The sequence below is a fragment of the Copadichromis virginalis genome, linkage group LG2, assembly GCF_057382275.1.
Source record: "Copadichromis virginalis isolate Kocher_CV1m ecotype Utaka linkage group LG2, C_Virginalis_male_GT1.1, whole genome shotgun sequence".
Taxonomy (NCBI): domain Eukaryota; kingdom Metazoa; phylum Chordata; class Actinopteri; order Cichliformes; family Cichlidae; genus Copadichromis; species Copadichromis virginalis.
Window position 1 is genome coordinate 26,360,709 of NC_140619.1, and position 26,468 is coordinate 26,387,176.

Genomic DNA, 26,468 nt, shown 5'->3' on the forward strand with positions numbered 1-26,468 from the left:
GGGAGGAGTGAAAAGAGCAGGAACAGGAGAGGAGAGAGACAGAGGCAGCTTAACATTTGTGTCTCCAGGTCACTAGAGTGGCCAGCTTTAGCAAGAGAGATAACAGGATTACTGCAATCATGGCCACAGTTTTCTATGACTTCAACCCCCTTTATACGCTCACTCATGTCCCCCCACCCCACTCTCCACCCATCCCTTCGGCATGGACCAGAGCTGGGACTGTAATGGACTGGGGGCCGGGCTCCACCAGGAAACAAGAGACACTCATACAGCTAATCTCTCCGGGCTGGTGATGACAGAAAGAGGTTAGTGGCTGCACCGAACGCTCTCCTGCGACAGAAAAGAACAGCCAGCCTTGGATGCCGGGTGGAAACACAAACGAAACAAATCAAAGTATTAGCAGAGGCGTATATATTAAGAACCGGACTGGCACGAAGCTGCAGACTTTCCCCTCACAGCAAGGCCAAGCTGCTTCTTGTGGCCTTGTGTTGTGCCGGCTTTGTGTGTAGCAAACTGATTAACACAACCAGCTCTAATGGAGATTATGAGTAGCCTTTGATCAGTTAATTAGTCAAGCTACATGTCATCCGAAACATGGAGCTATACATGCACACGGGCGGTAAGCTCCTCATAAACTCGTCCTCAGCCCCTCACTCTCGGCGACACGGTGTCATCGTGTTTAAAAATGTGCATTCATAGTGAATATCCATTTTCAGAGCTGCTCTTTTCAGGCAAATGCATTTGTTTATAGAGAGTAGCCTGGCTATGTGGGCTCCATAAATCTGTGTATTTGTCAGCAGGATGTGACAGGCTTTTCCTCTCTGACTGAGAGTCTATCGGTCTGAGCTCCAGTGGCCGTGCCCGCTACAGTCAACTCTGATTAATAACTACAAATAGAAGGGACTTGTCTGCTCAGTTATAAATGGGGACTGTGTTTGCAAGGGAAAAGATGCGCATTCTGCTTAATAAATCACAGAGCAGGACGGGAGAAAAAAAGCACACAGGAACACAGAAATATAATATGGAAACAATTTCTCAGCTGGGCTCAGTGATAAAGCTGACTGTCTTGTTTAACTTAATGCCAGCAATTACTGGGCTATGCTCTTCTGTTTTTCTTCTAGAATTTGTTGCCAGTAACTTTTGTAATGGAGGGATCAGAAAAAAAAAACAGTTTGTATTTCACTCCGTACATGCTGCTTTTCTCTTCTCTGTTACAGAAAAGCTAAAAAGTTTCCGCTCAAACATGGCTTGCTGCTCAGCAGCTAGCAAGGAAACGTCATAGTGGGAGCACATAAACAGTTTATGAGCCCTTTTTAACGCAAATAAGAATCATTGCTCGAGGTCAAACACTGTACAAAAAGAATCCAGGGGCCACTATTTAACCAGCAAGACATCAATTAAACACCCATTTAAATCCTGGAACATACATTTCTACAACAGGGAGACAGAGAAGCTAAATGTATTGGACTCGTAAGGTGTTACTGATGAGGGAGTAAATCTGCAGTTGGAAATAAAACACCAGGAGTACAAATTGAGTTCACTTTTACCTCAGCATCTAAAAACCACATAAAGGTACAACAATGATTAATTAGACAAACACCTGTATACACGTGACATACAAGATAAGCCACCCCTTGTATCTTGGCAACCGTGCCCTTTTATTGCCAGGCAGCCATTCCTTTTGGCACCAGTTTTAATGGCTGCTACATCTAAGCAAATTTATCCGAGTCAAAAAGTATTTATGATGCTTTGTTTTTTAAGATGATCTTTTATGTTGGTGATCTGTCAACTATTTACTTCAATTATATTTGCACGGTGCCAACAACAGTTGCCTCAAGGCACTTTATATTGTAAGGTTAAGAGAAAACCCCAATAGTCAGATGACCCCCTTTGAGCAAGCACTTGGTGAAAGTGGGAAGTAAAAACTCCCTTTTAACAGGAATAAACCTCCAGCAGAACCAGGCTCATGGAAGGGGAAGTCATCTTCTGTAAACAGTTAGGGGTGACACGCTGTGGACGAGAGCCAGAGATTAATAATTACTAATGATTAAAGTGGTGTATAAACACAGAGTGTGAAAAGAGATAAGAGAAGAAGAGATGCTTAGTGCATCATGTGAATTGCCTAGCAGCATAGGCCTATTATAACAGGCAATTACTACAAAACAATGCAAACTGTTAAGCTCAATATCAGTCTGAATTGATAGCGGTTATGGGAAAAAGTAAGCATCATGCCAGGAGTTAAACTGAGCGAGCCAAGTTACCCTACCATAAGATACTGAAGTTATTTTAAATCTCTTCACTCCATCTTGTATTTCAGTGCAATATTACACAACGTGTTTAGTTTATCACAAATTTATTTTAGCTACTAAGTATTTTTAATAGGGAAAGTGTACAAGTACACCAAAATCATCTCTGATGAGAACCTTGCACTAGATTATAATCATATACACTGCCCTGCTCGAAGAAACAAGTCCCACTAATATTTCCCTGGATCATGTTTAGACTTGATGAGTTATTTACAACATTTATTTCTGTCTAGAGATGCATTACTCTTGTGCCAAGATCTTGTATTAATGCTGCGAGAGTCAGACTGTTGCGTAAAGTCTTCTCTAGCCCACGCCAAAGATTCTCAATGGGGTTAAGGTCTGGACTCTGTGGTGGCCAATCCATGTGTGAAAATGATGTCTCATGCTCCCTGAACAGCCCTCTCAAGATTTCTGTCCGATAAATCCTGTCACTGTCATCTTGCTAAACCTTGAGTGCAATGGAAGGCTGTTGCCTATTTGCTTAAATCCAGGTGGTGACCTTTTTTGTGTAGATATAGGGTAGGTCCCAGTTTTTCATGTGGAAGATGGTCAGTTTAACCGCAGGTGGCATACTCGCTCTACTTTTAAGATTAGGCTTAAATTAAAACTTTCCTATTTGATAAAGCATACAGTTAGGGCAGTATCAAGTGGCCATGAATCCTCCATTACTTACCCTGTAGTAGGTCTAGGTTTATTGCAGAGGGAAGAGATTTTCTTCTTCATTTACATTTTTCATTCTATGCATAGATACACCACTTTGCATTTAATCATTGGTTATTGTTAATCAACTAATAAGCAGTCTCACAGTCAGTCCCACCCCATCTTATCACATCACGGGATTTCAGAAACTAATGGGTGATTATCAAGGCACCTGGGTCCATTTTTTATACTGTCTATTGGCATGCTAACATACACAACCTAAGCAGCATGTTGTCGGCAGGACTGTCCCAATTAACAGCTGCTCCAGCCTTTGTGGTCTTTGAAGGAATTGGGACACACGTATACTTATCGCTTGTTAGCAATGTTAGCTAAAACCCGATAAGCATGTCAGTGGGAGCATATAAAGAGCTCTTTCAAAAGTCAAACACAGAACAAAATTGTACTATTTCTGCTACAACAATAATTAAACAAGAAACCTTTACTATATGCTCTATGAGCCTGCGTTTCACAATGTTTCACCATTAGCATGCTAACAACGGTCACTGGCAATGCTAATGCTATCACTTGCTAATTAGTATTAAAATCAAAGCCACTGAGAATATTAAGTTTAAATTATTGGACAAATTATTTGAATTGTGACAACATTACGGTGCTATCGTACAATCTACCTGAGCATCATGCCTAGCTGTATAAAATGTCATTTAAATCTGTCAAGTAGTCAGAGTGAATTGAAATGGTGGCTCAATCTGACAAGTACTGCCAAAGCAAGCAAATGAATCCAATCCAGATATTTATTAGAAACACTACTGCATCAGTATTTATTATGGTTTCTTTTACAATGTACTGGTTAATACGGGGGAAAAAAAATCTGTGCTTCAACCTCAGTAAAAAAAAAAAAAAAAAAAAATCTGACAGGGAGTGGGTGGTTTGTAAATCATTTTTTAAATGTTTTTTTTAACTGTACAAAAAAACACTGGCCTCACAAACACAGACATGTGGGTGTAAAGGAAGCACATTTACTTATCAATAAACACAGATTTTTCATTAATGTTCCGCTATTCAAATTTGGATTATGCTCAGTAGAAAAACATACAGACTTTCAAAAGCTGTCAGATTGTGAAGAATATCACAGCTAAACATATATTAGTTAATTAGATAAAGGTGTTAGGTGTATCTCTCCTCCGAGTTGGAGGCTTGCTTCACTGCAGTTGTGGAATGGCAGAACCTCAGTGATGCTCTCCCACAGGTTTAGCTGGAACAAGCGAGCGCACAGCGAGGGCGCTACCAAACGCTGATTATGTCGCCTCTGCTGCTGTGCCAGCCTTGGCTGGGCCGATCAAGAGTGGGACACACATTAAATATTAACTTAATTGGTCCCAGCAGAGCCGTGCTAACATACGGCAAGCATCAGACGAAAATGTCACTGTTTCCCCAGAGCCCCCGCACACTTAGGATCAAAGACAATAACATTGGTTCTAATCTGCTGTAATTGGGAGATAAGAGATTCAATGGTACAGCATGCATAAGTGTAGCTGAATGCATTTGTGTTTGTGCGTGTGCGTGTCTGTCATTCTCCCTGATGGAGGCTTGTCAGCTCAGAGTGACAGCCAGCAATGGGACTAGTCAGAAAAGCTCAGCATCCCTTCTGGTTTCTACACTTTCCTCTCGCCACTGAGCATCCATTTTATCTCTCGTCATTGAGCAGCCTGTTTAATGCATGGAAAGTTAACATCTGCGGTGGATTAGCAGGTTGCAAGTGTGGTCATAAAAATCACATGTGCTGAAGGTGTACAGTACATACACTCTTCACTGCACCACCTCCCGCTGGTCCACCACTCTCATGCACTACAATTAACTCTAATGGTAGCCATAGTGAAAGTCTAATCATAAATGGTGCATTTTAAAGATAGTGATTAGTGATTAGTCTGAACCTCTCCAGGGAAGTTTAATCTCCACTCAAAGTAGTTAATGTACTTGCTAAATGAACTGCTCCCTCCATAATAGCACCAAGAGCAGTGTGGAGTCGAGATTACTAAGCAGCGTGGGCAACGTTCTAAATCACTCACTAAAAACTACAAAACCCTGGAGACGCCGTGGCTTACCACAGCACCAGGTTGTGTGAGAGACGGGGAGCTAATGCACTCAAGGGCGTCGAGGGAGCTGCAGAGTATGGCAGCACAAGTGCTGGAGTCAACAAGCTCAGATGTCCTTTTCTTGGCTAAGAGAGCCGGAGAATAGCAGAACAAGAGCTAGCCAGAGGGAGAGGGAGAGAGAGAGAGAGAGAGTTTTTGTGCACCAGCAGCCTTCCTGCATCCAACGCAGACACACAAGGTCATTTCAACAGTCGCACACTACTGGGTCATCGGATGAGCTGAATAAAGAGAGCACGCTACTGTTAGAGCTACTCTAATGTCAAGTAAACATATGGGCTGAAATGCATCTGAGGAAAAACACTCTTTAGCTCCCGTGTCACATTCTTTTATACACAGTTCATGAGATTTTTCGCCAGGACTTTTCCTGAGTGTGCCGGCTATCATGTGATAGCAGCAGGGGCAAAACTGAAGCACAAACGGATAGACGTAAGGCATGAGAGTCTGTACACAGTTTCCATCTCATCTTCAACTCCCTGACTGTGAGAGCGCTAATTTCAGTGCAAGCTCCCATTGACTTTCGTTTGCCGATGTCCCGCAGACGTCCGTAGATTGCGCTTGTGGAGGGGAGGTTAGCCATTAAAGCCAGCGAAAGTGGACTCTAGCGGGAAGTGGCACTTGTGGCTGTGGGTGGTGTCAGAAGAAGATGAAGAGCTCAGAGGGAGGGGGGGAAAAAAAAGAGGTGTGGAGAGAAAGAGCAAGAGAGAAAAGAGCGAGCGCACAGGGGTTGCTGGGAAAAGATTGGGACAGGCTCTCCTTTTAATTTACTAATTAACCATGCAAATGAAATCTTAACAGGCTACTCAGAGGCAGTCCTCAGGAGAGGGAGGAAGGCATTAGTGCTTGATTATACTCTGTCCATGTGGAGGGGGGGAAAAAAGCGAAGTTGAAATATGCTGTTGAACAAAGTGATGGGAAACTTCTCGGCCTGTGGCAGCCAAGCAGAACCACAGCTTGGCTGAAGGGAGTGAGATGTCTCCGTTGACATGGATGGAAAAAGAAAAGAAAAAAAAACAAACAAGAACAACAACCCAAAACACATACAATATATATTATGTGTTTAAGCTGGATGTGTGGATTGTTTCAACTGACTTAGGGTCAGTGTGTGTGTGTGGTGGCGGGGGGGCAACCATCATCTGAACAAATGGCACAATCCCGAACTGTACATGGTGTAATCAGGCCTGCGATATCATTCAATTTATCATGGCTGTGCCTACCTCCTACACGTCTGTGCCAGTTTCTGCTAACCTTTCAATGTGACAGACGAAGCTGTTAGACATAATAGTCCACCTATCGCTCAGCTGATTCGAAACCGGCCAATCTCAGGCCTCACAAACTGCCCGTCACACACAATAACAGGCAGCGCCACAATTTTCACAAGTTTACCTTGAAGACGTCCTGCGTGTCGTCCATGCAGTATACCCTGATGTTGTATTCCAGCGTGGAGCAGTAAGCGTCCGAGAAGAGCACCAACCTCAGGCGCTTGGCGGCGCCCATGTGCAGGGACTCGCCCACCAGGGCGAATGTACCCAGCTGCTCCGAGAAGAGCCGGCACGTCTCGGCCTCGAGCTGGCAGTAATAAGGGTCTGACACCAGCTCCTCTCCCATCAACAGGACGTCCTGGAAGAGGCAGGGGTGGGGGAGGAAGAAAAAACAAAGTGTGGATAGAAGGTCAGGCACCCAATTTATGTAGGAGGCAAGGGCAATGTGTTTGCCTGGATATCTGGTGTGTATGTGTGTTTGCAAAAGGCTTTTAGGAAAGCAGACTGGCGCAGTAGAAGGGCATCAAACTCTATTGTTCGTGCTGTGTGACAGAGTAACATCAAAGGTAAAAGGTCTTTAGGTAATGTTTAGATCAGGGGGAAAAAGGTCTTCTTTGATCTCGCTTCAGATTCCTTTTTCGCCGCACTACGACTTACTACATCCTGACATAAAGACACACACCTCCTCATACAAAGACATACATCCTATAGAACACCATCAGTTTCCTTAATAATGCATGAACGAGGTATTCAGTTAACATGAAAGGAGACTCGAACAGATTCCTGGCAAGAACAGACGCTTCTGCAGAAAGGAAAGACTGGAGGTGCACTGAATATTGGATTATCGGGATTGCTGGAATCTCCTACAACGATTGTTTCAGATTTGTTAAGAAAGGTGAAAACAACTTGCCAATTTATCTGCAAAACAACAGTCTTGCCTGATGGTGAAAAGTGCTGAAAAACACTAACAGGCAGTACAAGAATTAATTGGTGCTTTAATTTGCCACGGAGAACAAAAAAAATGACAGGTTTAAAACAAAAACAGAAAAAAAAACCCTCAGAAACAACACCTTGCATTTTTCATCGTCGTTACAGAGCTGAAATCCTGCATCGCAAATCCATCCTTAACAAGGATGAGGTACCTATGAAAATATCCCATTCCATCACAGTACGGGATATTTTTCATGAGATAATTCCACTGCTCTCTGAGATAATTTGATGGAGACAAATTGGACCCAAGGTGACAACATTTTCTCTAAAATCCCTTCATGCCAGTTGACTGACTCTACCCATTAGCCAATCAAGCTGAAGAGAGCATTCTGCCTGCCAAATGCCCAGCGAGCCCCTGTAGGATCGATTCAACCAGACACCATCTACATCAATAGAATTAGTATTGACACAATTCATTTGCTATGCAACCACAATGGAGTCTCACTTTTTCATCATCTTAATATTTCTACAGAGTGGAACAGAGACCGAGGTGGCTCAATTACGCCACTAAGCGCTCGCTCTACGAGCAATTCATTCCTCTTTCTCCCTCTGCAAGCCTGTTATCCATTTTCACTCTCTCGCCTTGCGTCGTCCTCGCCTGCATGGCGTTCCTCTAGATCTGCATTACCTGCCTGTCTACTTTTCCTCTCTCTCTCGATCTTATTTCTTTTCCCCCCCTTCCACTTTCCGTCACACTCCGCAGTTATTTCCACCCTCTCGCCTTCTATTCTCTTGTCCACCTGGCACTTTTATCCCCTTTGGTGTCCACGCAAGCCAGGCCGCTGGGCTATATTTGGTCCGGCCGATGATTAAAAGGGCTGGTCTAACCTCTGCCTCAGACAGGCCAATCCATCCCACAGACACCCCACCGCTGCCACACGGGGGGGGGAGGGAGGCTGAATAATTTATGCACAATATCGAACATGAAAGAAGACCTAGTAACACTCTGAAGCCCACCAGCACCCTTTCCAATCTCTCTGGATTGTCGAGATGGTTACACTACCTCAAACTGTGCTTGTTTGTGTGCGTGTACCTGTGTGTGTGTGTGTGTAGGCAGGTTCTTCCCAACTGCATCCTATTGGAGTCTGGCACTTCTGGTTACTTTCAAATTTCATGGATAGAAAAATGGGGAGGGAACTCTGTAATTGGAAGCCGCGGTCAGAAATGGTCAAGGAGCACTCAGAGGAGTACTTTGAGGATCAGTAATTTGCTTAGAGAATGTCTGTTTTGAGAAACATGTTGCTTAGCAACTCATCAGCTAGAGAGCCAACGCTTCCAGGCTTTTGTTCAAGCCCCGATGAGAAAACACCTGATGGTCAATAATTTAAACCTGATGGAGTAGATGAGTGCCGGGTCAGAACTATCTCCGCTATATACCACTGAGTGCCTTTCAAGTCACTGCTGAGCAAGTTTGTACTTTTTTGGGGAGAAAAGCTCTGAATAAGTTTAGAAGACTTTACAAATTCACTGGATGGCAACTTTGTCTTTCTCCAAAGGATTTGTGCTGGAATGATAGTGCCGTCTTACCTCCCAAGCGCCCTCATAATTCTGCTTCTTAAGGCGCACGGCCCAGTTATCCAGGCATGCATCAAAGCAGTGGTCCATGCTGAGGATAACTGGCCGGCTCAGGACCACCCCCGGAGGGCCACAACTCACAATGGGGCTGAGAAGGGTCTGGCAGCCAGCCACGGGTAACCTACACCGGGGAGAGGAGCAAGAGAGAGCGATGGATGCTTTTCCTCATTGAGATATAAGTGAGAATTTATCGGTCTCTTGTAAGCAGGATATGATACTGTCACCTCTGCAAATTATCTAGCAGCTGTAACAGAGAATCATAAAAGCCTGCTGGACTCGCTGACTTGTCGCACCAAGCTGTGATGACTGAGTAATAACATGACACTACCGCGGCATGCTGCAGTGGCTGTGCCACGAGAGACTGAAGTGCAGCAAGCCAGATAAACAGTGTTTTCCCAAACAATTCATTTAACTTAAATAGTGCACATCCCGGTAAAAGGCTACGTTATTTATTTACATCCTTTCTCCACAGTACTGGCACAGACTGCTAAGCCGTTCCTAATGGAACAGTAGAGCATCAAAACAAACAGCCTAGTGGCAGGGAAGACTGCCAGTTAGACAGCGTTAAAGAGACCCACCTTAAATCTTCCTTCCTCTGAACAGTGAGATAAATCTCATAGATCTTTCCTCTGGGGATGGCCTCGGGAGGAATGAGCAGACTGATTCCTAATGCAAATAACAACAAAGGGAGAGAAGAGAGGAGGGGGGTGAGCAGGAGGGAGGGAGGGGGACAGGCTCATTTGTTCAGAGTGAACAACGCTTTTGTCATCCCACAAAGGAAGCCAGCCTACTCGACAAAACTGTAAGGCTGCAAAAACAAAAAACAAATCTATTCTGAAGGTCAGAGGCAGCCTCCTTCAGGTACAGTAGATGCAAATCTCTGCACCGGCAGCCGAGGCGGCACACGTCCCCACGGTCAACAATTAGCTGAGACAAAAGCGCACGCTGCATCGCAGTTTAAATGTCCTCCGTCTGCCACCAAGTAGATAATTGAGACCATGGAACAGACTACTCCAGGAAAATTGCACTTCCCCAGGAGAGTGTAGGAATGCACACTGGAGAATAGGCAGAGCTATTGAAATAGCTTGAGTGTTGTGGCATTTGAGCTGTGTTTCCGGTGCCAAAATCATCCACTTAGAATCCCATTTTAAATGTTGTACAAATAGAGACTATGTGACACAATCTCAACAGTCTCTGCATGGTAAAACTGGGCCTCTATTCACCATAAAACATCTGTTTGAATAAGGCGAAGGTGCCTAAATGCTCACAGCCTTGTCTGAATCTATAAACCATGTCTTCCATGTGCCCACTCTGAAACTGTGCTAAATGACAGTATATCTGCTTTGAGTTGAAGCATAAAAGTGGTGAGATTTTTTTTCCCCCCCCTCTGTGTCCCACTGAGAAGATGGGTGCCAATGCGTGGTATAGTCAACATGGCTTTGAGTTAATCCATGCATAAAACATCTTCAAGAGAGTGGAAGAGAGGCACAGAGAGAGAGAGAGTGGTGGCAAGGAAACAGGAAGGAAAAAAAGGCCCCTTTCTTCCACAAGACGTACCAGCATCGGCTAATCTGGACAGTTTACAATGAGCCAAATGAAAACACTGTCTTCCAGTATAATTATATAAGCTCTAATCGGCTAATGTGAAGAGGGGAAGCAAAATAGGGACTTAATGATGACGCGGTGGACTTTTTATATCTTTTATAAGGCTGATCTTTGCCGTCTTTTTCCCCCTTCTGTCTGTTCTCTTAGCATAAAACTGACACTTGTGGACATTGGCTACAACCCCCAACCAGCTCTGTCATTAGCCAAGGAAATAATTGGAATAATTTGTTATAGATTTTATTCCACATCTCTTTCGGGGCACGGCGTCTTCGGCACACACTCATTATATCTCATCTTGTCATTGCACTGAATGTTCTTTTTAGTTATTCATGCATTGCTGTGTAGATGTGGCTTGTTGACAAATATAAGCAGAATCGCTGTTTTTTTTGTGTGATTTAATGTTGGATTAGTGACTTTTTCGGTGTCCCGTCTTATTTCCCTCATAACTGATGGAAACTAATTTGTATCCCATACAGAAATACAGCCTGTGCACTTCATGGCTGTCCTGGCATGAACCTATTAGGAAACATGAGTTTTAAGGCTGAATAGTCTGCAGTGGGTTTCAACAAGACAGTAATGTTTATGGGACTGAGCCGTTATTGTTCAATTCTCCTTGCAAATGTCCAGTCACAGACACTAAAGCAGGTGTAATAAAACATATAAAGCCAACTCGCTCCCGCAGCATTTCCAAACACAGAGCAGATGTTAAATTGTTTAGATCATGTTTCTTTGTGAGCTTAAAGTATAGCTGTAAACAGAGGAACATCCTACAGAGGATTAAAGATGCCATTGCATGACACAAACTTACAATACAGGGCCCGAATAAAACAACTGTTTTTACAGTCCAAAGTTGTTGTTTTTTTTATTCCACTTTTATGAATCACGTTTATAAGTTTGGGAGCAGTAAAGTGGAAATTGCTTTCAAGTTTGAGGTTTCACTTCTTATTACGAAGAAGCCAAGAGCTGTAAACAGAGAAACATACGGAGTGGTGGGTTAGCTGTTCTCTGTGCAGTGTTTGTGACTGTCATTCTGCATCAGCCGCTATATGGACCTCCAGGGCAAAATCAACTTCTCGAGACTGACAGATAGTCTGCTGCACCTTATGTCTGCAGCACAGTTGCCTGTTGTCACAAAGAGCTAACAAAGAAATAATGTATGGAGTGCTATTAGTTCAGCCAGCAACTGCATCTTTGGTAATAAATAATAATAGACGATAGCGTGAGCCTTCATCCATCCAAATGATGTTACCAAAGAGACGTAATAACACAGACTATAGAGAGGCAGCAACCACATCACAACGGGTTTCTGATCAGACCTTCTGATCATTTCCAACACCTGACATTTGATTTTAGGATAAATTCAAAACGTTAATTACTGTTTAAACTGAGCTATTGAAAAATAATAGTAGGTTTGTGAAGGTCCCGTCTCCCGTCATCCCCAACTGGTCACAGCAGATGGCTGCCATTATCTGAGCCTTCTTCTGTTGGACATTTCTTCCTGTTAAAAGGAAATCTTTCCTTCCCACTGTTGCTAAGTGCTTGCTCATAGGGTGATATTTTAATACTGGTGTTTTCTCTGTATTACTGTAGTGTCGTCACCTTACAGTATAAATTGCCTTGAGATGACTGCTGTTGTGACTTGGTGCTATATAAATAACACTGAACTGAGGTGAAGATCAATTTCTAGAGCAACCTTTAAATAAAATGCAAGCTGCATGTCTGTAGAACTTGCAGCTTGCATGCATTTTAAATTCTTCAATGTTACTTTTTGCACTCACTTTTTTTTTCTTGTCATAACTTTCATTTATTTTGATGTAATTCCCCATTTTTTTTGCACTTTTACACTTAAGGAATAAGAAAGTATCAAAGTTCTCAGGGTCCACCATTTGTGTCCTTTTAGCTCCTATTTTAGCCAAGTTCTCACAAGCACATAAGGGGAACCTTTGAGTGACTCAAATGTACATTTATTGGTCTATGCCTTGTATGCCCCTCATGTGGTGAGTGGCACAGCAATTTGGAAATGTATACATAATATTTATATATCTATATATATATAGATATATAAATAAACCAGCATAGAAATTATAGTAGAACTTTGATGTTAGCTTTAAAAATGATAGAAACAGGGAAATTGGTCCAGGCTTTAAGCCTTTATATGCAGCAGAGGAAATATAATGGAATTTTGACTCAGCAAAGCAAAATATAAAAAAATCTTCCCTAGCATTTCCTCTCAGCTACCTAGGGCATCCAAACAAACAGTGCAGCAATGTAGAGAGAAAATGCAGAGAGGCTGGAATAGGATTACAAGAAAGCAAAAGGCCACAACAACCAAAGCGGATCCAAATAGGCCTATTTCACAGCAGCTTTTTTCCATAAAATGTTGGCGAAACACACATACTAATGCCATTAACAGAGGTTCTGTTTTATTCAGGCACAAAGCCTTTATTAATGTGATTAGTAACACCTGTGTTTCCCTGCCATTTTATGTCAAATTGGCTGCAGTGTGGCTATGGTTTACTGAAAACCATTAGCCACAGGCCTGCACGCGCTGGTAATGTGGGCACGAAGGATTTGTTAGTCAGGATAATACATCATGTTCGGTGGTTGGAAAGCAAACAGAAAAAGATCCCCTGAGGGTACGAGGTTCTCAGGGGGACCACCCTAGTTAGCAGCAGAGCCTCAGGTGGGTAGAAAACTGTTTGGTAACCCCACACTACTTGCCCCGGGTAGTAAATACTTCCTCCTGATGTTAACCTTATTATTTCTTCTGAAAACACACATTAAGGCCCAGTAATGTACTGCACTGGTGTTATTTGGTCTCAGAAAAGGGAGCATTATGATGCAATATGACATCAACCAAAGCCTCCAATAAATAGCCAATAAATATGACTTTCTGTTTACAACAATAACAGACATGTAGCAACAGTGAGCTTTTTGTTTACAGGTGATTACAATATGTGAACAAAAGCTTAAGTGGAAGTTTTTTTTGTTTTTGTTTTCTAAGCCAAAACAATTGATCTGAACAGTGTGAGAGTTGGAATGAAACCTAAATAGACCTTAATGAAGAACCTACCTGTGTTGGGGATAGTCAGCCTGCCGCCTAGGAAGTTGAAGGTCCCATAGGAGGTGTTGGCCACATCGCGGGGCAGCGTTTTAAAGTAGCTCTGGGTGGAGAGCCTGCTTACAAACTCGGCAGCAGCGTCAGAGTTGAGCTTGCCGTTGTGCAAGGTGTGTGAGCCGTTGGGAAGCGGGTCCAGCAGAGGCCCGTTGGTCATCGAAAACTTCCCGGTGGCATCGTGGCGAGAGCGCAGGGTGCCTTGATAACTGGTGGTGGTGGTGGTTAGATCAGGCTGGATGGTGAGTAAATGGGAGTTCTCTGTTTAGATGATAAAAAAAAAAAAAAAAAAAGCAAAAACAGCAAAAGACAAAAGCAAACGTGTGAATCTCAAAGAGTGGTGGGAGGAAGGCTGGGGAGGGGAGGGGAGGGAAGGGGTCCCTACATCACAGAGACAGACCTCGCACTCTCTAAAGCTGTTGCGAGCTGCACAGAAAACCGAAACAAACACAGAAAAGAAGACACATGGCGCAGAAAACAAGAGCGCGCGCACACTCTCGACAATACACAAACACAAATTCCAGTCAAAGCCAGTCAATTCCCATCTTCTCTCTCTCTCCATTTCTCTATCACGGTCTGTCTCTTTAGCAACCACACAATCAATTCCAAACAGAACTCAGATGCAGCTTAGCATCCAGAATATATAAAGGCTTTTTCCCCCCTCTCACACTGAATCACAGACACAGCAACCCAGTCCCCCATCTCCATCCAACTCAGACAGTTGTATTTCTATTACTCGCTGTTAAACCTCTGAGGCTCCACACAGGCAGTAAACAGAGTGGGTACATTTCCTGACAATAAGGTGCTGGCGAAACATAATGTGTCAGGCAGGCAAATAAACAGCTCGTGCACCACACACACGCAACATAATAAATCTCGCTTAGACCACAATCCACTGAAAACAAATTCGCGCCACCTCCACAACCACAAACAAACAGCACCGGTGGTACATGTAGATGAGTGCGGCACAGTCACTGTGGCGAAGACGGACAGACGAAAGCGGAACAAAGAACAGTGTCCTACTGCTGTGGGGGGGAGGCCTGCGTGACCGCGGTGCCCACACACCTGGCTTGCTGGGCTTGATGCCCATGGGCTGGAAGCCAGTGGTGAGGATGGAGGAGTCGGCCACGTCGGCATCCAGGCCTTCCTTCTTGCGCCTGTAGACCAGGACGACCACAATAAGCAGCAGGGTCAGACACAGGGCCACGGCCACCATGCCCACGTAGAGCGCCACATCCTCAGCTCCGCTCACAGCTGCAAAGGGGAGGACAAAAAGAGGAAAGAAAGAAGAGGAGGAAAAATTACTAATCAAGACTGGAGGATGCCCTCTGGTGTTCAGTGTTAATGTCATTTTGAGCTGCTGCAACATGTTCTGTGCAAAGGTCTCACTCGAGGACCTGTTTAATGGCATGAAGCATTCCTTCGCTGCCACCTAATGTTGCTTGACGCCTTCATAAAAAGTTAAGGGAGCCAACATTATCAAATACTGCAGGCCAGAATTTCTAAAACTGAGGTCTCGATGTCAAGCTGTGGGGAAAAAAAGCTAAACAGGAAAAAGCAGTTTCTGAAGCAGATTTTCACCGTTTCACTGTCACATTTTTTCATTTCTGCACCGGATAAATATATCTTAGGCCAGCATGTTCTTTTACCTCTCTTTCTCTAAGCACACAACACCCCAAGAGAAACAGAGAGGGGAAAAAATGAAGCATTTGCTTATGAAATTCTAACTCCTCGTATTGACTGCCTGTCTCCCAAAAGTACAGTATGAAGCTGACAGCCAAGCTGAGACAAACATCAATGTGTCTGCTTGTTTCTGTCTATGCACTTGTGTGTGTGTGTGTGTGTTTGTGTGCAAGTATGTGTTTTGCAGCAGAATGGGATTTGCCACGGCTGTCTCCCGGGGCTGGGGGAATTTGGTGGTGGAGGTGGAGGATGCTCCTGGGGCCTTTGTGGAGGGCCATTGTGCTGGTGAGCCACGGGGGCGTAGCGCTGTCAACTGAACACAGTCAAGGAGGGGACGCGCTGAACAGCGCAGCTTTGAGGGATGGAGAACAACAGCAAAGGTTAAAGCACTGCAGGCTGGCATGTGGTGAGTTGACAACAAAAGGAGGAGAACAGGAGCAGGGAGCGCGAGGGGAGCAAGTGTACAAGAAAGAAAACGCAGAATTAAAGAAGACTAAAGCGAAGACAGCGTGTGCCTGCGACTGACAGCATGTGGGATTTGCATTTCAGCAATGAGCAGCAGTAACACGTCCAAAAGGTTTGTGTCAAAATCAACCTGATTACCATTAGGTTTGTCATCTTTTGATAAATATCTCCAGGCTGTCACCACTGTGTAATCCTACTGCATGACAGGAGCCGCGCTCAACCTCAGAAACGCAGATTTGACAAGTTTTAATTGGTGTTTGTAAATCTGTGACACGAGAACGCCACAATTGAATTAGCGGAGCGCTAAAAGTTGACGAGAGAGAGAAAGGGAGAAAAAAATAAGCTCCCTTTCTGTCTGCAGCTCTCATTTCTATTCATCTCTTTACATCAATTTGTCCTTGCCTCTCCTTTTGCCTTGAAAAATCCATCTTTGGACAAAGCTGCCTGACATACCCAAGTGTTTAAGAGAAATGCCAGAATCTATTTCATGGGTGATTATCTCAGTACAATCTGATACTTTAAGTAGCGGATTATATGCAGCCAACCTCTATGGCAGCTCTTCGTAATGCCAGAGATCTCTTGACATGTAATCGATCGCGAATGACTGGCTGAAGATAAACACGAGACTGTGTGTTTTGTTCGTGATGCTACGTAGCACACCTGCACATAACACACTTAAAGCATGAGGACTCTTATCTGATGCATTCAACCTTCCTCCACCTCTCCTCTTGTCCATTTACCTGCCTTTGCCTCACTCTCCTTAGAGAAGCACCGAGGTGCTTAACTGCAAGAAGCCTGGCTAAACTTTCCCTCCCTTTCACAATGAGCTCCAAAAAAAGAAAAAAGAAAGAAAGAACAAAAGGATGAGAGAGACTCTGGCTGAACTTCTCATTAGAGTTCCCAAATCCAACTGTCTTGGCGAGCCAAAGGCCAGATGATGCCGTGATATTTGAACTTGTGCTGCAGTCCGCTGGGAGATGTGTAGTTTGACTAAAGACAAAGCAACACCCGTCAGTGAGGAGACGAGCCAGCTGGTTTCCGCTGATTGGATAAACATAGCCTTAGATTGGCCGGTTGCTGTTTACTTGCTAAGGGCACACCAAAGACAACTGGCTAACCTCAGATGCAAAGATCCAGTATCTCGACTCTTCCCTTTTCCCAGCATCCTCGCGCCCAGACAATAAAGCCAGCCAGTCAATCAAACAGCTCTTCCTTCTTTCCTTTCTCTCTATTCTGGCTGTAATCTCTGGTGGCTTATCAGAGCATCGCTGAGTGAAGTTTTATCTGACCCGCCAGGTGTCCTAGCGAAACGATCCCGATGCTCACAACAACCCTGACCAACAACTGCTCTCAGCTCCTCCTGGCCCCACTCATTGATTTTCATGATGCCAGCCAATAATTGAAAGGACATCCATCACAGTTTAATTGACATAGCTAATCAGGTTTTATAATTGGATGGGCTTTACTTTAGTCCCTCTCTCACACTCTCTCTTTCCAATCGCACTCCACACCAATTTACCTCTCTTCCTCTCCGCCATCAGTCGTTCCATCTTTCATTTCCACTTGCCTTAATTGCTGGCAAAAACTTTTGATTCTCTTTGTGTGTGACCTCTCGTCATGAGTGACACCCGCCTGAGGATAATCTGTGGATGAGATGAGCTTTTTTCAGAGTTGACCTCAGGCCAATCTCTCTTTGCGCCCGTCTCCACGAGCTTTTGCTTCAGCTCCTCAGACTCGCTCCGGGGCTGGCTGGTAGGGGATCAGTTTCTGACTCGAGATGGGCCGGTATAATTCATCTCCTCTAAGGCGGTGTATCTGGCTCCTGTTGAAGTTTGGACTCTGGCTGTATTGACAGTCAGCACAATGACCGCACCTGATAGTCCTCCACTCTCTCTGCCTGCTTTTCCCCCCCCCTCTCTCCTGCATTGATAAATAAGAGTTTTGGAGCCTCCTGCGCCTCTTTCCCGGGCATTTATCAGGACACCTGAGAATATATTTCATCCCATGGCCAATCCTAGTCACTCGCCCGAAGATGAATAACACAGGAGTTCTTAAGGTCAGGGAAATATGGCTACTAAAACTCTCAACGCGAACGTGACTATTACTATCTCCACAATACAGTCGTCCCATCCCTCAGCAGGCTCTGGTGAAATATGGCCCAAAATAAATGTCCGGCTATTTTTCACAAAGCACCGTGACCCTGCTCTGACAAACAGAGCGGTGACGGAAAATCTCAGCCTCCGCGCCGCCAAATTAGCTCTGAAATAAAAATAAATAAATGCAAAAAAAACCCAAAAAAACAAGAACAGGCTGAAGATAAATTAACAGTTTGATGTGTTTTGCTCAATAATTTGTGACACATCCCAAAATGGGATGCTGCTGCAAATTAAGTTCATTACCTTCATTACACACATTAAGCCGAATAATTGTTTTTATGTTGTCCTAATTCCCTGCGCCTGAGAAAACGAGCACCATTATTTTCCCTCCACTCTCCTTTCTCTGCCCTCTAACACCTGTCTCCCATTTTGGTTCTGCCATGCTGCCCGCATATTTATTATTCCCCCTGCGTAGATTTTGCATAGAGTATATGTTTGGGCTTCACTTGTTTGTTTTATGAAAATGATCCTTCCTGGGTCAGATTGCTTTTCCAGCTTTGTGTTGCACATTTATTCTCATGTACATCTAAAAACAATAACCTCATCGAACGCGTTTCATTTCTAGCTTAATGAGGGAGATTAGACGTGTCTGTGAGGTCCTCAGACGCAGAGTGACTGTGGTTCACTGTGCAGTTGTTGTGTTAGATTGCGCTGGGAGAGCAGGGTGCCTTTTGTTTCAAGGAGGGGGAGTTTTCCATCTCAGCTAATAGCCTGCAGACATGGTTGAAGTATGGGAGTTGCTGACAAGCCAAAACCATCTTGCTATTTTGCTTATTATAATACTTCACACAGCAATTGTCTATGGAAACACATCTGCTGGGAACAGATTGGGACAGGCATTCTTCAGAGGCCGGCGCTCCGCTCTGCTCTGTCAGTGTAAATACTGAGTGACTCTGTGTGTGCGTTTGCTCGACTGTGTGTGTGTGTGAAGAACAATGACTGGCATCTTTGTGTATATATCTTGCTTCTCTTGGGAGGAGCTGCTGACCTTTGATGATGGGCTGACTGAACTCCCTGGTTCACTGCACCAGCCAAACCCGGCTATCGGTGGACACTCGCACATACGTGCACTTGCTTGCGTTGCACTAACACATGCAGCACACAATGCAGGATTCGCATGCAATTCCAAACAATCCTCGCCAGCCAAGCATCGGTCTATTTGATCACATCAATCACAGCAAAATACATAATTCAGTTTATTAATTCAGTGGCCCATGTCAACTGAATCCCCATTAAAACTCAGAGTTTACCATGCAGATCAGCCAGAGAGCACACTATTTATAACATTTTCTCTATGAGACGCCACCCAGAGACTCATTGTGGGCAACATGCAGTATCTTTCTGTCTTTGATATCTGTAGGAAGTGACAGAGCTCTCCCTTCATGTCCATCTGTTCTGCAGAGAACCCCGTGGTGTCACTTTTCCACTCAGCTGCCGTCTCCGGCCATATGAGCCTTGCCCTTTCTCATCCTGACAGTATGCACATGCCCTATTAATGACACGCAGGGGAGTGGCACCACAGTATAATCTGGCTTGAATTAAACAGAAAAGTGCACATGCATTCCCCTACGCTTTAATATACGCACAATATGAGATTAATCACAATTTTAAATGCACCAGTGTAATTGATAGGTTGTGTTGTAATCAGAGGAGAGATGCTTTTATTCCTGGTTTTATTAACAGGTCATAGAGCAACACGGCACCAATATGCAAGGTAGGAAAGAAGGTACATTACCCAATGATAATTAGAAATGATCATCTGAAAAGGTCACACAGGTGGGGATGAGCCAGCAGTGGGCTGCAGATTAATCTTTTGTCTGTACGAGTGTTTAATGAGATGGACACCTTTCCTTCACGAACTCTTTGTAAGATGAACTCAACATCTATGACAAAAAGGAGGCTTCAAGCGTTTGATCGGATAAAAGGAAGAGGGTGAGGAAGAGGATCCTTTTTTTCCCCCAAAATGGAAAATGTTTTTTAAAAAATCAAGTAAAAAGCCTTTCCCTCCTATTCCCTTCTAGCATTTACCTGAGGGGCTAATTGATGCTAATGTTGTACACCTGTTCTCTTTGTATTGTTTGTGATCTACTTGTTATAGCTGATGAGGTTGTGAGACTGAACCCTGTTTAATATTTACCTTTGAATAAATTTTTCCACTTCAGCCTTGAGTGGCATGCTTCTTTTTTTAAATTAACAGTGTATAATCTAGCAAAAGCTCTCAGATGCTGTTTTGAGTGCATTTATTGGTTTTTAAAATGTTCATTTGCCACTCATCAGCTCAGTTTTAATACACAAATACATAACAAAACAACCATCTACTGATCCTTGTGCCAGAAACTGGCTAAAAAAAAACATATCTAAAGTAAATGTTTTGTATTGTTTCACTGAGTTGAAGAGTGAGAGTTATCTTGTGGTGCGTGGGTGGTGGTGCACTCACTCTGTGGACACTGCTCGCTGGTACAGTTGAGAGACTGGAGATCAAGCCCCTGGCAGTCTTTGCCCCCTGTGCCAGGTGAGGGCTGGGTGCACTCTCTGCTCCTCCACATCGAACAGTCTGCGCCACATGCTGACCACTTGCTCCACTCGCTCCAGCCTCCGTCCACTAGAAAAAAACAATATAAAAAAATAAAAATAACAGTGGTGAAACACATGCACAGCAGCTAAAACTCAAACGAATTCTCTTCAAACAATTTATTTCAACAATAAACCGGGCCATAACTCCCCTTTTTTCAGCAACAACATGAACTGGTGGAAACGGTGGCGCCAAACTATCTGTGTATTTGCGTGCGAGACGAGAACAAGTGGTTCAACACTCTGTTGCCATCCTGTGTAAATCTAAAATGGAAACCTGGTAATGAAAACCTTTTAAAGACATGCAAATCCACTTGCACACACTCAAATCCAGCAGCTGCACAGAGAAACCAAAGCGTGTAGAGCTGCTGAGGAGAGCCATATTGTCTCTATTCTGTTTTCTTTGTTTATTTTCAGCATGGAAATCAGATGCAACTAAGTTTAACCCCACTGGTGCAAGTGCGGCCTGGTAAACCAAGCTGCCAACAAACCAAAGGGAAAAAAGTAACCTCTGAGCAAGCGGTCCATATAGGGCTGGGCGATATGACCCAAAATTCATATCTCGATATTTTTTAGCTGGATGGCGATATAAGATATATATCTCGATATTTTTTTTAAGCCATAAAGTAAGAACAAAAAGAGTTCTTAGTCAAAGCTGTGTCCCAGATGTCACACAGGCACTTTTATTAACATACAGCACAGATGTACATGAAAAATTACTCAAAATTAAATTATGAGCATTCATTAAATAATAATGCTCCATAAATAAAAGAAAACAAGGTTGTTTTTGTGCTAAACAAAGAGCTCACAATTGTGCAGTCAAAATGTAAACTAAAAGACGCTGAGCGTAATAACAAAGACAGATTTTACAGCTGCTCTGTTCCCAAGTTTTACTGTGTGACTGATAGCCTGGAGTTTGAAATCCGCTTCATAACCACGTCTCTTACAGGTACCATTTATGGTCCTTATACACACACAATACGGTAATATTACGTTGATGCACAGTACGTATCACTCCGCGAAGCTCCTCGGTAGCCGTAATGCGCCGACAATCCATCAAGCGGTGCAGCTCCGTAGCTTACCAAAGTCGTACTCAAACATTTTTGACAGATTGCTGAACGCCGTGTACCACATAAAATCGGTTCGCGGCCACCAAGCACAACCAGAATTCATACATAAGGCGCGCTATCAACTTTTGAGAGAATGAAAGGATTTTAGGGTTAGCGCTGTTAGCTCGTTAGCGCGGTTAGCTCGTTAGCATGTTTAGCTCGTTAGCACGTTGACGCCGTCCAGCCCCACGCATGGGGCGATGCGCAGTAACTCGTTAACGGAGATTTGCCGTGTCCGTCTTGTCGCTGCCTGCACGTGAAGCGATGGGGTAGGAGGGGGAGTTGTCTTCAGTGAAGGCGAGGCGGAGTAACGTTGCGTAGAGACAAAAGTGGACGAAAGAGAGGCAAACTTGCGGCTCCACAACTATAATTATAACGTAACATAGACTATATCGATATAAAGGATATTGTCACATCTTATATCTCGTATAAAAATATATCGATATGTTTTAAAAACTCGATATATCGCCCAGCTCTAGGTCCATACATACGCAAGAATATAAGTTTCAGATTTCTCATACACCCAGCACAACATAATATAACATTTGAGAGAAGGAACCATCTCACCCTTGTTTGATTTCTTTGTCAAGATGCTAATATAGCGCCTGCGGTGTTGCCTGAAGTGCATCCGAATGCATGACAAAATACATGTGGTATTACTCTGAAAAGAAGAGAAAGTACATTACACCTGCAGCCTGACCATAACTTCAAACAGCCCACAATGAGCACAATGGAAATGGGCCCGTAATAGTTCGGAGCACGCTTGGCTGTAAGAAATATCAGCAGCTTTACCACATACAGAGAGGAAGGCCATTTTGCAAAGGTGGGGGTAATTTGGCATTGCGGCTGGTGCGGGCGGTGGCCGGGAGTAATATTGAGAGTGACACAGCGCCAGGTCTGGGGAAGGTTACTATAGGGCTAATGGGAAAAAGAGCAATAATGAGCTCTCATGGGGGAAAAAAAGGGAAAAAAACACCACTGTCTCACTCTTTCTCTCTCTCCCAAATGTAAGGGTGAAGGGGACCAGACGAGAATTACCTGAAAACACACACACGCAGTAAATGCACACCTCTATGACAGCAGCAACCCTTCCCCTGGCTGACCTAAGGGCAAGGAAACCTTAGTGCTCATTAATCCTAGCAATAAAGAGTGCAGGGGGCATGACCTGCAGAAAGCAGCTCTGACCCACTGCAGGTCATGAAGCTTTGGTTAATAAAACATAAGTGAGATGTTACTGAGGGCGAGGGTACCTGTTACTGCATAACTGTATCAACTAATGATTTTATTTGCTTCGCAAGCAAATCCCCAATTGGAGAAATGAGATAGAAAAACACCGCGAGCGCACAGGGTGAATTAAACCCTGCTCCCACACAAGTCTATGTGTCGGTCCGAGTGCGTGTCCGGAAATGACAACCACAGAATGAGAGACCATTTTTGTGCAAGAGCATATGTGTGTGGTAGGATGCTGACACAGCTTGGGTCCTTTTTTTTTTGCATTCAGATCCATTTGGCAGAGAGCGCAGAACCAATCAGATAATTGTCCTTGTTTGGCATTGAGTGGACCCATCCGTGGGCCAGTGGGCTGATTATCCAGGCTGGGAATGAGAATGATTGAATAGCGAATTACATCCTAATGAATATATTATGTCGCCCCTCAGTTTATCCACACCACGGTGAAATAAAGGGATGAGATCAACATCTGCCCTGATGAGGTGATGAAATTCTACTTCTCTTATCCCCACCACAAAGGCAAGACTAATCGCCATGCAAATGACATTTTCAAACAAGAGGATTGGCGTGGCAACAAAGTGAGAATGTGGATGAGACAGAAGCACTGCGGCCCAAGGCTAAGGCAAATCAAAGAAAAATGAAGATGCATAAACAGTCCTTGATGGCCTGGCTCTGAACGCCGACTCGAGAAACAACAACAAAGTCAAGATTTAACGCTAAAATTAGAGCCACACCTCATACTTCGTTTCTTCTCAGAATCCACATAAGAAAATGGTTCTCCACAGAGACAGTTTTCCTTATCAAATCCCCAGAAAGAGATTGTTAGCACTCCTGCAAAAGGCACCGCAGCCGATTTTCAATCATCTGGCACCGCAGGTTTCAGGTCAGCCAGGTCGCCGAGGAGGGACAGTAATACAATAACCCAGTGGCAAGCGCCCGTTTGGACATGTTGCCAAGGGGAGAAGCAAAAGGAATCTAACCATTTTTTAAAGGTCAGTGGGAGGGCCTGTTTAAAGCGTCGCTGTTCAAAAATGACAATCACGCTGATGGACACAGTCCGAGATCATCAAGCACCCACGGTTTCTGTGTCCTTGAGGGAACCCGAGGAGGTAGACAACTATCACCGAGACCAGCAGGCCTCTGCTTCCACTGTCCTGTCAACACACATGTGTGTAAGCACCACTAATCCCAGTGCTCACAAGCTGATGGTGGCGGGGGGGGGGACAAAAAAACAACCACAAAACAGCCACAGATGGCTTTGATAGCTCAGCCACAGAAGTGGGTGACGCAACAGAGATTAATCGCCCGCCAGGAGGCCCGTATTTCTGATAAACGTAATAAAAATGAAATCTTAACATTAGATGTTTCTTGCTTGCTTATTTAGGAGTAGTGTGCAATCAATAACTGAGAAAAGCAACATTTACCCCCGATTTTGACGAAACCACCAAAAACTGACGAAAAAGCGACAGAGTGAGATATGAAGAGGGTGCGCCAAAGAACACAAAGAAACCAAATGGCACCAAGTGATTAAAAATGATGCAAGGCTGTCACCAGATGGCCACCATCTTTTCACACTGAAATAATGTGTTTTTCTGCAACATTTATTTTCCGTTGCCTTTATTTATTCCGCGGATAAAATATGGAGTTGCCTCAACAATCAATGATAAAACACGAAGAAAAACACGACTGTTTACTCCCAGAGTAGAATTAGACTTTTGCCTGCAGTGCAGACAGCAGACATACGGGCGCTAACTCGGATGTCTACGACGCGTACGTGCACGGAAATGCGCACGGATACGCCAGCCCTCCGAGTCTGTTTATTTTCCATCTCGCTCAATTCTCACGACTCCTGTGGCAAGCCTGAGGGATCTGTGCTATATTTAAATAATTCACAGGAGTTCGAAATCTCTTCAGGTTGTTTGGTGTTCAAACGCAAATCAAGCAACAGTTTAGTTCATTCGTGCGTGGTGGGCGTCACTGAATCGCTTCCAAAACCGGGGACTTAACTATTTGCTGTTGGCTCAGGTTTAATGTTTGTCTTTGCTGGAAATGTTGGCGTGATCTGACATTTTGCCATGACTATTGGCTCTGACCACAAGTCAGCGCAGGGCAGTCGATGAGAGGGAGACGGATGGACTGCAGAATTATGTGGGATACTTCTGCAGGGATATGCTGGGATGGAGACAAAAGAAATGAAGGAGGCAGCGAGAGGAAAGCGAAATGGAGATAAGCCTTTGCATAGCTTGGCTACTCGCTGTCTCAAGTGTTGATATGCTCTGCTCTGAGCCTCAGGCTTCAGCCTCAGCTGCCTCCTCCTCCACAGCTCCCTGTGTCTCTCTCAGCATGGAGCCCATCTGATCTGCCACACAGGCCTCCGCCAACTCTCATTAAACACTTTGGAGACTTAGACAAAAATACAGATGAGCCTCTCGAGCTTCACACTTTCCTGACGAGAGGTGGGAGCTCGGATACAAGAGTCATTGTGAACAGATACGTGGAGGGTTTTATTACTGAAGAGGCCGTCTGTGTCGGTCCGCGGAGGTCGATATAATCCACGGGTGAAATATGCCTCAGCAACTATACTCTGAAGGAGTCGTGCTACTTTTTGAATGTGGAACAATACATGGCCATCAGCATTTTACCAATAAATACATAAAGGCTCGGCTGGAGGATGCAGAGACAAATTAAAGCCTTCGCATGCCGTCGGTTCCAAATTAAAACTGATTTGTTTCCAGCCAATATTCATGCGGCTCTTATCCCTAAAGGACGAGTTAAGCAAATTTAAGAAGCCATCTCTGCACTTCATAATAGGCTTTCACAGTATAAGCACCTAAAAACTCAATATATTTTTTCTATAAACCATTTCAAAGACCTAATGCTGAGAGCTAAATGCACTAGAGAGAACTAATGATGAAAAAAAACTTTGTCTAGATAATTAATGAACTCTTGAAACAAGACCAGCATTAAATCATGAAATTTTTAAGTCATAGCTCAAAAACAAAGCCGGTGTAGTAAAAAAAGTTGCCTTTTAAGGCCGACTTTAAAAAAAAAATCCCACTACTTCTGACTCCAAATGTCAGCTACGTCTAAATAAGTAACATCATGTCTATCTGCAGTGTCACAGCTTCCCATGTAATTCATTTTTCTCAAGTTGCCTTCTCCTAAAACGGACTGAGCTATAAGCACGGGGATGAATAAAGTTCTCATCCGGTAACAAGTGATGCATCTGCCAGGCTGCTCTGTCCTGTCGCCCCTTCCTGAGGCAGGTGTGTTAATCATGCTCTTTATTAATTAAAGAGAGGTAGACACACAAACGCGTACATAGGGGCAGTGAATCCGTTTGTGTGTGCGTGCTGGGTGGCAAAAGCGACAGGAGCTGTCTGTCGGTTCACCTTCGACTAACTTCAAAGGCACGTCTGTGAGTACACAAAAGTGGCGGTGCCACTTGTGATGGGAAACAACAGCTCATCATTCCCCAAGCTTTGCTACGGTGGACTTCTTGGCCTTGAGTGGGGGGAGAGAGTGAAGGGGGAACCCCTCTCCCCAGCAGACAGCTGGGGGCTTCACTGATGTTCCCCACAGCAGACAGGT

At 44.2% G+C, this 26,468-nt stretch overlaps 1 protein-coding gene across 2 annotated transcripts in view; it reads right to left on the reverse strand.

The window, feature by feature from the left end:
* The window catches only part of unc5a (unc-5 netrin receptor A), a 156,242-nt gene that overhangs the window by 8,176 nt on the left and 121,598 nt on the right, over window positions 1-26,468 (reverse strand). Inside the window, exons 6-11 of one of the 2 annotated variants that reach the window (XM_085476024.1) lie at window positions 20,405-20,569; window positions 14,729-14,917; window positions 13,622-13,924; window positions 9,522-9,609; window positions 8,896-9,064; window positions 6,503-6,736 (exon numbers count right to left, since the gene is read on the reverse strand). In XM_085476024.1, the coding sequence (XP_085332150.1) occupies window positions 6,503-6,736; window positions 8,896-9,064; window positions 9,522-9,609; window positions 13,622-13,924; window positions 14,729-14,917; window positions 20,405-20,569 (1,148 nt within the window). Of the gene's footprint in view, window positions 1-6,502; window positions 6,737-8,895; window positions 9,065-9,521; window positions 9,610-13,621; window positions 13,925-14,686; window positions 14,918-20,404; window positions 20,570-26,468 lie in introns of both variants that reach the window. The other variant, XM_085476030.1, reaches the window with a different exon arrangement.